The sequence below is a fragment of the Solanum tuberosum genome, unplaced genomic scaffold (genome assembly GCF_000226075.1).
Source record: "Solanum tuberosum cultivar DM 1-3 516 R44 unplaced genomic scaffold, SolTub_3.0 scf00390, whole genome shotgun sequence".
NCBI classification, from domain to species: domain Eukaryota; kingdom Viridiplantae; phylum Streptophyta; class Magnoliopsida; order Solanales; family Solanaceae; genus Solanum; species Solanum tuberosum.
The window spans coordinates 251,818-264,484 of NW_006239313.1; the positions used below are offsets into that span (position 1 = coordinate 251,818).

At 32.6% G+C, this 12,667-nt stretch overlaps 1 protein-coding gene across 1 annotated transcript; it reads right to left on the reverse strand.

Moving 5' to 3' along the window:
* Positions 1-463: 463 nt before the first annotated feature.
* On the reverse strand, positions 464-5,189 carry LOC107057857 (uncharacterized). Its single transcript, XM_015302918.1, has 5 exons — positions 4,974-5,189; positions 3,966-4,436; positions 3,498-3,728; positions 1,871-3,085; positions 464-748 (listed from the first exon to the last, which is right to left on the reverse strand). Exons 1-5 carry the CDS (start codon positions 5,187-5,189, stop codon positions 464-466), a joined length of 2,418 nt encoding a protein of 805 aa, XP_015158404.1.
* Positions 5,190-12,667: the final 7,478 nt, after the last annotated feature.

The window sequence follows — 12,667 nt, forward strand, 5'->3', positions numbered from 1 at the left end:
TATTGTATTTAGCTGACCACCATTGCATGATGAGTTGAAGTAGGGAGCTGTGATCTGTTATAATTCCAGCATTTGCAGCAAAGCTTTTCCACACGTAGGTAGCAAAGTGACCATTGTTGAAGGTGTGCTCGATTGTATCCATACCTGGCCTATTACAACAACAAAAACAACTGGCTGGTTCACTGCCAAAACTGGTTAGTTTCTCGTTAGTAGGGAGTTTACCTCTTAAAGTTCTCCACAAAAGAAAAGAAGATTTAAAAGGGATACTCTTCTGCCAAATGAAGGAGTTGAATCTAGTCTTGATTCTCTTCTCCTTGATAGTATTCCATGCAGAGGAGCAGCTGAATTTGCCATCAATGCTGAGTTTCCAGATCGCCTGGTCTGGGAGATCTTGCTGAATGTGAAGCTCTGTGGATATGATGTTGGTTAATTGACTGTTGGGTGCCTGCTGGATGAGCATACTCTAGTTCCACTGTCCCTCATGCCAAAATTCTGCTACAGTAGTATTGTTGAATCTATTACTATCAGCAGAGAATTGAGCAAGAGGTCCAACACCAAGCCAATTATCCCACCAAAAGGAGAAGATGCCCGAGTTGAGTTTCCATTGAATGTGTGATTCCACTTTGTGTTTGTTGTGCATTAGATGTTTCCAAGTCAAAGATTCACCTGTATCCCATTTTTTACTAATAGGATTAGATCTTTGACAATACTTGGCCTTCAAAAATCTCCCCAAAGTGTTCGTTTGGATCTAAAAATCCACCATTGTTTATATTGGAATGACTTGCAAACATCTTTGAGATTCCTCATACCAACACCTCCCTCATCATCAGGAAAGCTTAAATTCTTCCATGACGCCCAATGATATTTTTTCCTCTCATTCCTCCATCCCCAGAAAAAGTCTGACATGATACATTGAATCTGTTTAGGACAGTAACTGGTGGAGTCACTGCTGAAAGGAGATGGATAGGTAATGATTGCACTACATGCTTGATTAGGACTAATTTACCACCATAGCTCAATAATTTTATTTGCCAACCTGTAATCCTGCACAACACTTTGTTAATAAGATCAGAAAAATATATAATCCTAGGTCGACCAACAAATAAAGGACAACCAAGGTAAGTGATAGGGCCCTCCTTCTGTTTGAAACCAGTGATTCTTTTGATTCTATCCCCTGTGCTATTGAATGCATTAGTGTGGATCATAAAGTGACTCTTGTCTATGTTAACAAGTTGGCCTGAAGTCTCCTCATAAGACTTCAAAGTTTGCATAATGAGTTTTAGAGTTCTTTGTCTTCCAGAAGTGAAGAGAATGATATCGTCTGCAAAACTTAAGTGATTCATTTGGGGACCTCTGGGTTCCATGAAGAAACCATGATAATTCGGATTGTTGTGGAGACCGTTCAGAGATCTAGAAAGGGCCTCCGCACCTAAAATAAATAGGGCGGGAGATAACGAATCCCCTTGCTTGAGACCTCTAGTGGAATGAAAAAAAACATATCTTTTGCCATTGATTATAATTGAGTACCAATTATTAGCCATAATCCTCCAAACCATGTCAATAAAGACTTCTTCAAACCCCATTCTTCTCAGGACCAAGCATATATAGGACCAAGAAACCCTATCATATGCTTTAGCCATATCCAACTTAATGATCACATTGCTCCCAATATTAGGCTTCTTAATTAAATCTCTTGGGCCAACATAATGTTTTCTGATATGCTCCCTTTGACAAATCCAGATTGGTTGAGGGAAATCAAACTAGGTAGAATAGGACCAAGTTTGTAGCTCAACAGTTTAGAAATGATTTTTCTAGTGAAATTACTTAAACTAATGGGTTTGAACTTAGTGAATTTGTTTGGATTGTTCACCTTAGGGAGGAGGACAATACAAGAGTGAGAAAAATATTTAGGGATCATTTGGCCACAGAAGAAAGCTTGAATGACACCAAAGAGGTCATGCTTAATTATATCCCAACATTTTTGAAAAAAATAGCCATTCATCCCATCAGGACCAGCTGCTGAATTAGGATTCATAGAGAAAACCACTTCCTTCAATTCTTCTAGAGTGGGCATGGTAGTAAGACTATTATTTTGCACTAGGTTGACCATCCTAGGGATACAATTGATAGCATTCTCATTGATAACCTTATCCACACCTGTAAAAATATTTTGGAAATGCTCACATGCAGCCTCTGCAATTTTTTCATCTCTCTGTATCCATTCCCCATTATCCCTGGTAGTTTTGTGAATAAACAATTTTCTTCTCCTGCCTCTTATCAGTGAGTGAAAATATTTGGTGTTAGCATCACCTTCCTTGAGCCACTGTAATTGAGTTTTCTGTTTCAAAATGGAGTCCTCCATTTTCAAAAATCTGATGTACTCTGCATTTAATTCATGAAGTGTTGCTCTGTTGTTTTCATTGTGATCTTGAATAAGATGCTCTTTAGCAACCCTGACCTTATCCTCATAGTCCTTGACCTTAGAGAAAATATCACCAAATTCCCTTCTCGACCAAGAGCTAAGAGTATTGGACAGCCTTTTCAATTTTTGATGAAATCTCCACATGTTGTTACCCTCCACAGTTCTTTCCCAGCAAGCTTTAACAGTGTCAAGAAAGTTAGGTTGGTCAGTCCAGCAATTGAGAAATTTAAAGTATCTGATTTGATCCTCTTCTCTAGCAACCATTTCCATCAGTAAGGGACAGTGGTCTGATCCTACTGATGATAGATGGGTGATGGTAGTTTGAGGCATTTTTTCCAACCAAGCATCATTAATAAGGGCTCTGTCCAGCCTTTTCCAAATTCTATGATGAATACCCTTTTTATTAGACCAAGTAAACTTCTGCCCACTGAAGCCTAAATCCATGAGTCCACAAGCTTCAATCACAACAATGAACTCTAGACTCTTCCTCATGTTATAAGGTACTCCTCCTAGCTTTTCCTCAATGGAAGTAATGACATTGTAGTCACCTACTGAACACCAAGGATTGGTATTTACAACAGCATGTTGCAACATTCTATCCCATAGAGGCCTTCTAAGATGGTCCTTACACTTGGCATACACAAAGGTAGAGGTGAAATGAGTCTAAAGTTCATTATGGCCAATGTCACAAGTTATTTGTTGTTCATCCTCCTCTAGTACTACACAGTCAATGTCCATATTCCAAAAGAGCCAAATTTTTCCATTGCAATTACTTACAGCCTGATCCATAGCTAATTGATTTTTAAAACTTGAACATGGATAGTGTCTGAGAAAGGTTCCAAGATGGCAATGATAGAAAGATGGTGCATCTTCTTGAGCATTTTGAGTTTTTCCAGAACTCCTTGAGTATTGATCCCCCTTACATTCCAAATAAGTGTACTAATCATTGAGATGATCTAGGAAGTAAAAGCCTAGTGTTTGGTCTGCCAGCAATGACAGTGTTGGTGTCTTAAATTTTGAAGTGGAATCTATCATGGTGTATTCCTCTGGGAGATAATCCTTGAGTTTTAGCCACCTGTTGAATCTCATCCTCAAGGCCTTTATCATGGTGTGGACTAAAAGCTCTAATCAGCAACTCACTAGTCTCATCATCCTCATCAAGATCCTTGAGGGATTGATTATCCCCATCAATTTCATCTTCTGAGTTGTCCATAGCATATTCATCAATCATAGGACTTTTGTTAACCTGGCACTTTTCAGACATTTTATCAGGAGGGACATTGTGAGGAGGGGTCATGTATTGTGCCTGTAAGGGAGTAATATCCATGCCCAACTGTTCATCTACCATAATAAACTTCTTGCAAGCTTCCCCATTCCTTTGTTGTTCCCTCTGCTGATCACTATCCTATTGTGTGTTCTGTATCTTTTTTGCTGCTTCTTTTTTTTTTTGCTAGGTTTGTTCTTGCTTATGGGAGTGTTTCCTTGTTTGCTAGTACTTGCATTGGATCCCATATCTTTTCCATCGATCCCTTGTTTTTTTTACCTGCTGTTCCTCCCTCCACTTGCTATTTTTCCTTGTTATTTTTTGTATTATCCTGATTCTTTGCCCTATTTGTTCTTGTTGCTGCACCTGTTGATGGTTTAGACTATGTTGTTGGCCTGTAGTGGTAGCAGAAGTTCTAAGGTCTGAACTATGGTCAATGTGAGTACCCTCATGCAGAACATGAGACAAATTCCCCCCTTTAGACACCCCTTCCTGCATGTTAGTTTGTCTCTCCTGACACCCCCTATCCATCCCTCTTTCAACTTCAATAACACCATCAAGATAGGGAATAATGGGGATTGTGGGAATTTGGAGCATTGAGTCAATACATGTGCCCTTGTTATTTACTTTGTTTCCTGTTTGGCTGACCTGAGTTCTTTGAGTATGATCTGTTTTAGATCTGTTTTGTGCTCCTTGTGCTGATGTCCCTACATCACTGTTAGGCTCCTGCATGTCTGCATTTTGTTTTTCCTGCATGGTAAGATTAGTATAAGAGTTATGACTAGAGATGTTAGTTGTACCTGTTTGTTGAGTTGTGTGTTGTGGTTGCTTTTTTGTCAGCCTGTTCTGAGGTGAAGTTGGCCTCCATATTATTTTATGTATTTTTTCTTCTTGTGGTTTATTGTTTCTCCTTTTATGTACTTGCCATTCCTCTTCTTTTTGTTGTTCAGGTTGTTATTGATTGCTTCCTTCCCTGTTGTTTTGTTATTGTTGCTCCTCTTGTTCCTTTATCCTAGTTTGTCTGTTTTCATTCCCTTGTTGTCCCTGCTCTGTTTTATTTATGCTTTTCTTTTCTGTTTCTAACTCCTTCCTTTTGTTGAATTCTTCATCCCTTATTTTGAAGTTACACTCATCTATCATGTGACCTTGATGCCTGCAGTATGAACAGTATAGGGGGATATTTTCATATTCGATTGGTTGCCATCTCCCTATGGTGAGATCCTCATCATCCAAACCAATCCAAACATGTCTAGGTGTTGTCTTGGTAAGGTCCACTTGAACTTTTACCTTGGCCATGCTGGCTCTTGCTCTTTTAATGGATGTTGTGTCTAGGTATAGAACTTTACCCACAGACTCAAGCAGAGGTGAGATAAACTCTTTCTTGAAATAATGCCATGGTAGTCCTGGCAGTAATACCCATATAGGAACAATGGGGGTTTCCTCCTCAGGTCGAAAATTAGGAGTCCAAGTCTGTATTCTCATAAGCTTTCCCTCAATGGTCATTCTTTGTTGTGTCCACACAGGTAAGATTCATGTTTTTCTCATTACTTTGTTCAGCCTGTTGTTAGGATTTACTGTCCCTCCTGCTCTGTTCCTGCTCACTTGGATTTTTGGTTTGCGACTTGGTGCTTATTGCCTGTTGCCCCTGTGTATCCACTGCTTTAACTCCAAAGGAAAAATGTGATGAGCTCTCCACATCAACCACGTCCAAAGTTGTAAGATTTGTAGGATCATGCTGATCATTTTGGCTCTTCCTTGTTTCATTATTTCCTTGTTCCGATTGCTTTTCCATGCCTTGCTCATCCATTGTGTGTTGTTCTTGTTTTTGACCATTAGAGTTTGCATGGTCATGGGTATAGGTCCCCTGCTGTTTGTCTTCAGCTCTGTATGTGAGCTCTTCAAGCTTAAAATGTGGATTGGTTATAGTTCTATCTAAGCTTGGCGGAATTTCATCATGAGTCTGTTCCTGAACTAAATTGATGGATTTATTGGTAAGATGGACCTCCTCATCGGTAGAGTAGGTCTCCTTAGCGACGCCGCCAGCAAATTTCAAATTTTTGACTGCTCGATCACCGGAGTCCATGTCGCCAGCGATTGGACCATCCATTTTACTTGAAATTGTAGTGATCCTCCAATGCTCAAATCACCATGAAATTGTTGGGAAATTGCTCGAATTTGAGGGCGCAATCCGGGCAATACTGCGATGATTTTCCTAGAAATCACTTCTCCAGATCTCGCGATTGGCAAGGTGGAGTCGTCTGATTTTGTAGTATGTTGTAGCCCTTGATTTGTAGAATCATTCACACATAACAGCTTTCCACGAATAAACCTATCGCGATCTGGGGAAATAACTTTTCGAATGCCAGCCAATTCTCTCTCAGGAATCGCACAGTTCATCGCCTCATTGATTCACGAATTCATGGAGTTATAGGATGAATTAGAGGGCGATTCTTGTTGGGTTTTGTTCGTCTGATCAAGGCGCCCCTGTTGGGACTGGTCCGGCGGCCAGAAGGTCCCTACCGGTTGCTCACGCGCCATTCTGGTGGTTCCCTTAACCGTTGGTACTGTAGTCGTTAGGCTTGGGGCTGGAGCTCTTAGTTTAGAGAGATATTTTCGAAAAATATAAATATCAAGAAAAGGACATAAAAACACCTCAAAAAATTCCCGAATCGAACCAGCCACCTAAGAATATCGATACAAATAAAATATCAAAATTTTCAATTTTTTCGTGATTGCTCGAAAAATATCAAAAAAATTTAATTCGAAAACGTTCGAAAAATATAAAAATCAAGAAAAAGACGTAAAAATACCTGAAAAAATTCCTGAATCACACCAGTCACCTTAGAATATCGATACAAATACGATATCAAAATTTTCATCATTTTCGTGACTGCCCGAAAAATAATAAAAATTTTAATTTATAAACGTCTGAAAAATATATAAAGCAAGAAAAAATCGTAAAAACACCTCAAAAAATCTCGAATCGGACCAACCACCTTAGAATATCGATACAAATAAAATATCAAAATTTCTAATTTTTTAGTGACTGCCCAAAAAATATTAAAATTTTTAATTCGTAAACGTCTGAAAAAGATAAAAATCAAGTAAAAGACGTAAAAACACCTAAAAAAATTCCCGAATCACACCAGTCACCTTAGAATTTTGACACGAATAAGATATCCAAATTTTACAATTTTTTGTGACAGCCCAAGAAAATATCAAAAAGTTTAATTCATAAACGTTTGATATATACAAAAATCAGGAAAAAGACATAAAAACACCTCAAAGAATTCCTGAATCGCACCAGTCAACTTAGAAATCGATAAGAATAAAATATCTAAATTTTACATTTTTTTGTTACTGCCCAAAAAATATCAAAAAATTTAAATTCGTAATCGTCTGAAAAATATAAAAATAAAGAAAAAGACATACAAACACCTCAAAAAATTCCTGAATCGCACCTGTCACCTGAGAATATCGATACGAATAAAATATCAAAATTTTAAATTTTTTCATGACTGCACGTAAAATATCAAAAAATTAAATTCGTAAACGTCTTAGAAATAAACAAATCAAGAAAAACACACAAAAAACACCTCAAAAAATTCCCAAATCGCACTAATTACCTTAGAATATTGATACGGATAGAATATTAAAATTTTAAATTTTTTCGTGAATACCCAAAAAATATCAAAAATTTTAATTCCTAAACGTCCGAAAAATATAAAAATCAAGAAAAAGACATAAAAACACCTAAAAAATTCCCGAATCGCATCAGTCACCTTAGAATATAGATACGAATTAAATATCAAAATTTAACTATTTTAATGATTGCTCGAAAAAAATCAAAAATTTTAATTCGTAAACATACGAAAAATATAAAAATCAAGAAGAAGACATAAAATTACCTCAAAAAATTCTCGAATCGCTCCAGTCACCTTAGAATATCCATACGAATGAAGTATCAAAATTTTACATTTTTTCGTGACTGTCGAGAAAATATAAAAAAATTAATTCGTAAACGTCCGAAAAGTATAAAAATCAGGAAAAAGACATAATAAAACCTCAAAAATTTACAAATACAATATCAAAATTTTAATATTTTTTCGTGACTGCCCAAAAAATAATAAAAATTTTAATTCTCAAACGTCCGAAAAATATAACAATCAAGAAAAACTCATAAAAACACCTCAAAAATTTTCTTAATCGGACCAGCCACTTTAGAATATTTATACAAGTAAAATATCAAAATGTCCAATTTTATAGTGACTACCCGAAAAATATCAAAAATTTTAATTCTTAAACGTCCGAAAATTATAAAAATCAAGAAAAAGACGTAAAAACACCTCATAAAATTCTCGAATCACACCAGTCTCCTTAGAATATCTATACAAATACGATATCAAAATTTTTATATTTTTTCGTGACTGCCCGAAAAATAATAAAAATTTTAATTCGTAACAATCCGAAAAATGTAAAAATCAACAAAAAATCATAAAACAATTCAAAAAATTCCCAAATCACACCAGTCACCTTAGAATATCGATACGAATAGAGTATCGAAATTTTATATTTTTGTGTGACATCCCCAAATATATCAAAAACCTTGATTCGTAAGGGATCGAAATATATAAAAATCAAGAAAACGACATAAAAATACCTCAAAAAATTCCTGAATCGCACCAGTCACCTTAGAAATCGATACAATAAAGTATCTAAGTTTTACATTTTTTTCGTTTCCCAAAAAATATCAAAAATTTTAATTCGTAAACATCTGAAATATATAAAAATCAAGAAAAAGACATAAAAACACCTAAAAAAAATTCTGAATCGCACCGGACACCTTAGAATATCGATACGAATAAAATATCAAAATATTACATTTTTTCATTACTGCCCGAAATATATAAAAAAAAATTAACCTGTAAACGTCCGAAAAATGTAAAAATCAAGAAAAATACATAAAAACAATTCAAACAATTCCCGAATCGCACCAGTAATCTTAGAATATTAATACGAATAAAATATCACAGTTTAACTTTATCGTGTTTGACCGGAAAATATAAAATTCAAGGAAAAGACATAAAAACACCTCAAAAAATTCCCGAATTGCACCAGTAATCTTAGAATATTGATACGAATAAAATATCATAGTTTAACTTTATCGTGTTTGCCCGAAAAATATCAAAAAATTTAATTTGTAAAACGTCCGTAAAAAATATAAAAAATCAAGTAAAAGACATAAAAACACGTCAAAAAATTCCTGAATCGCACCATTCACCTTAGAATATCAATACAAATATTATATCAAAATAAACATTTTTTCGTGACTGCCCGAAAAATATCAACAATTTTAATTCGTAAACGTCCGAAAAATATAATAATAAAGAAAAAGACATTAAAACACCTCTAAAATTCCTGAATCGCACTAGTCACCTTAGAATATCGATACGAAAAAAATATCAAAATTATACATTTTTTGGTGAGTGCCCAAAAAATATCAAATATTTTAATTCGTAAACGTCCGAAAATGATAAAAAGATCAAGAAAAAAACATAAAAACACCTCAAAAAATTCTCGAAATCGCACCAACCACCTTAGAATATCGATACGAATAAAATATAAAAATTTCCCTATTTTTCTTGACTACCTGAAAATAATCAAATCTTTTAATTCGTACACGTCCCAAAAATATAAAAAAAACAAGAAAAAGACATATAAATACCTCAAAAAATTCTAGAATCGAACAGGTCACCTTAGAATATGGATACAAATATAATATCAATTTTACATTTTTACGTGATTGCACGAAAAATATCAAAAAATTTAATACGTAAACGTTCGAAAAGTATAAAAATCAAGAAACAAAGATAAAAACACCTCAAAAAAATCCCGAATAGCACCAGTCACTTTAGTATATCGATACGAATTAAATTTCAAAATTTTACATTTTTTCGTGACTACCCAAAAAGTATAAATATAAAAAAAAGACATAAAAATACCTCAAACAATTCCTGAATCGCACCAGTCACCTTAGAATATCGATACGAATAGAGTATCAAAAGTTTATATCTTTTCATGGCTACCCAAAAAATATCAAAAATTTTAATTCGAAAATGTCCAAAAAATATAAAAATCAAGAAAAAAGACATAAAAACACCACAAGAAATTCTCAAATCGCACAAGTCACCTTAGAATAATGATAGTAAAAAAATATCAAAATTTTACATTTTTTTGTGACTGCCCGAAAAATATCAAATATTTTAATTCGTAAACGTTCGAAAAATATAATAAATGATAAAAAAACATAAAAACACCTCAAAAAATTCTCGAATCGCACCAGTCACCTTAGAATATCGATAAGAATAACATATCAAAATTTTACCTTTTTTCGTGACTGCCCGAAAAATATCAAATTTTAATTTGAAAACGTCCGAAAATATAAAAATGAAGATAAAGACATAAAAATACCTCAAAAAAATCTCAAATCGCACCAGTCACCTTAGAATATCGATATGAATAAGATATCAAAATTATACATTTTATCATGACTTTCCTAAAAATTTAAAAAAAAATTAATTCGTTAAAGTATAAAAAAAATAAAAATCAAGAAAAAGACATAAAAACACCTCAAAAAGTTCCAAAATCGCACCAGTCACCTTAGAATATTGATAAAAATAAAATATGAAATTTTACATTTTTTCGTGACTGCCAAAAAAATATCAAAAATTTTATATCGTAAAATTCCTAAAAATATAAAAGTCAACAAAAAGACATAAAAACACCTCAAAAAATCCTGAATCGCACCAGTCACCTTATCATATCGATACGCATGAAATATAAAAAATTTACATTTAATCTTCACTGCCCGAAAAATATCAAATATTTTAATTCGTAAACGTCTGAAAAATATACAAATACATAAAATAACATCAAAAAATTCTCGAATCGCACCAGTCACTTTAAAATATCGATACGAATAAGATATCAAAATTATACATTTTTTTGTGTCTACATGAAAATATTTAAAAAAACTAATTCGTAAACGGCAGAAAAATATTAAAATCAAGAAATATAAATAAAAACACCTAAAAAATTTCCCGAATCACACCGGAAACATCAGAATATCAATATGAATAAAATATCAAAATTTCACATTTTTCGAAACTACCCAAAAATAATTAATTTGTAAACGATTGAAAAATAAATAAATGAAGAAAAAGATATAAAAACACCTCAAAAAATATTTTATTCGTATTAATATTCTAAGGTGACTAGTCCAAAAAATATAAAAATCAAGAAATTAAAGTAAAAAAACCACAAAAAATTCTGAATCACACCGAACACCTTAGATTATCGATACGAATAAAATATCAAAATATTACATTTTTTCGTTACTGCCCGAAATATATAAAAAAAAATTAACTTGTAAACATCAGAAAAATGTAAAAATCAAGAAAAATACATAAAAACAAGTCAAAAAATTCCCGAATCGCACCAGTAATGTTAGAATATTAATACGAATAAAATATCACAGTTTAACTTTATCGTGTTTGCCCGAAAAATATCAAAACTTTTAATTCGTAAACGTCCGAAAAATATAAAAATCAAGGAAAAAACATAAAAACACCTCAAAAAATTCCTGAATCACACCAGTCGCCTTAGAATATCGATACGAATAGAGTATCAAAAGTTTATATTTTTTCATGGCTACCCAAAAAATATCAAAAAATTTAATTCGACAACGTCCAAAAAATATAAAAATCAAGATAAAAGATATAAAAACACCACAAAAAATTCTCAAATCGCACAAGTCACCTTAGAATAATGATACGAAAAAAATATCAAAATTTTACATTTTTTTGTGACTGCCCGAAAATATCAAATATTTTAATTCGTAAAAGCTCGAAAAATATAATAAATAATAAAAATATATGAAAACACCTCAAACAAATCTCGATTCGCACCAGTCACCTTAGAATATCGATAAGAACAACATATCAAAATTTTACATTTTTTCGTGACTGCCCGAAAAATATCAAATTTTAATTTGTAAACGTCCGAAAATATAAAAATGAAGAAAAAAACATGAAAATACCTCAAAAAAATCTCAAATCGCACCAGTCACCTTAGAATATCGATATGAATAAGATATCAATATTATACATTTTTTCGTGACTTTCCGAAAAATATAAAAAAAATTAATTCGTTAAATAAAAATAAAATATCAAATTTTACATTTTTTCATGACTACCAAAAAAATATCAAAAAATTTATATCGTAAAAGTCCTAAAAATATAAAAGTCAAGAAAAAGACATAAAAACACCTCAAAAAGTTCCAGAATCGCACCAATCACCTTAGAATATTGATAAAAATAAAATATCAAATTTTACATTTTTTCATGACTACCAAAAAAATATCAAAAAATTTATATCGTAAAAGTCCTAAAAATATAAAAGTCAACAAAAAGACATAAAAACACCTCAAAAAAATCGGAATCGCACCAGTCACCTTAGAATATCGATACGGATAAAATATAAAAAAATTACATTAAATCTTCACTGCCCGAAAAATATCAAATATTTTAATTCGTTTACGTCTGAAAAATATACAAATACATAAAATCACCTCAAAATATTCTTGAATCTCACTAGTCACTTTAAAATATCGATACGAATAAGATATCAAAAATTTACATTTTTTTGTGTCTACATGAAAATATTTAAAAAAATTAATTCGTAAACAGCAGAAAAATATAAAAATCAAGAAAAATATGTAAAAACACCTAAAAAATTTCCCGAATCACACCAGTAACCTCACAATATCAATATGAATAAAATATCAAAATTTTACATTTTTCGTAACTTGCCAAAAAAAATTAATTTGTAAACGATCGAAAAATAAATAAATGAAGAAAAAGACATAAAAATACCTCAAAAAATATTTTATTCGTATCGATATTATAAGGTGACTAGTCCAA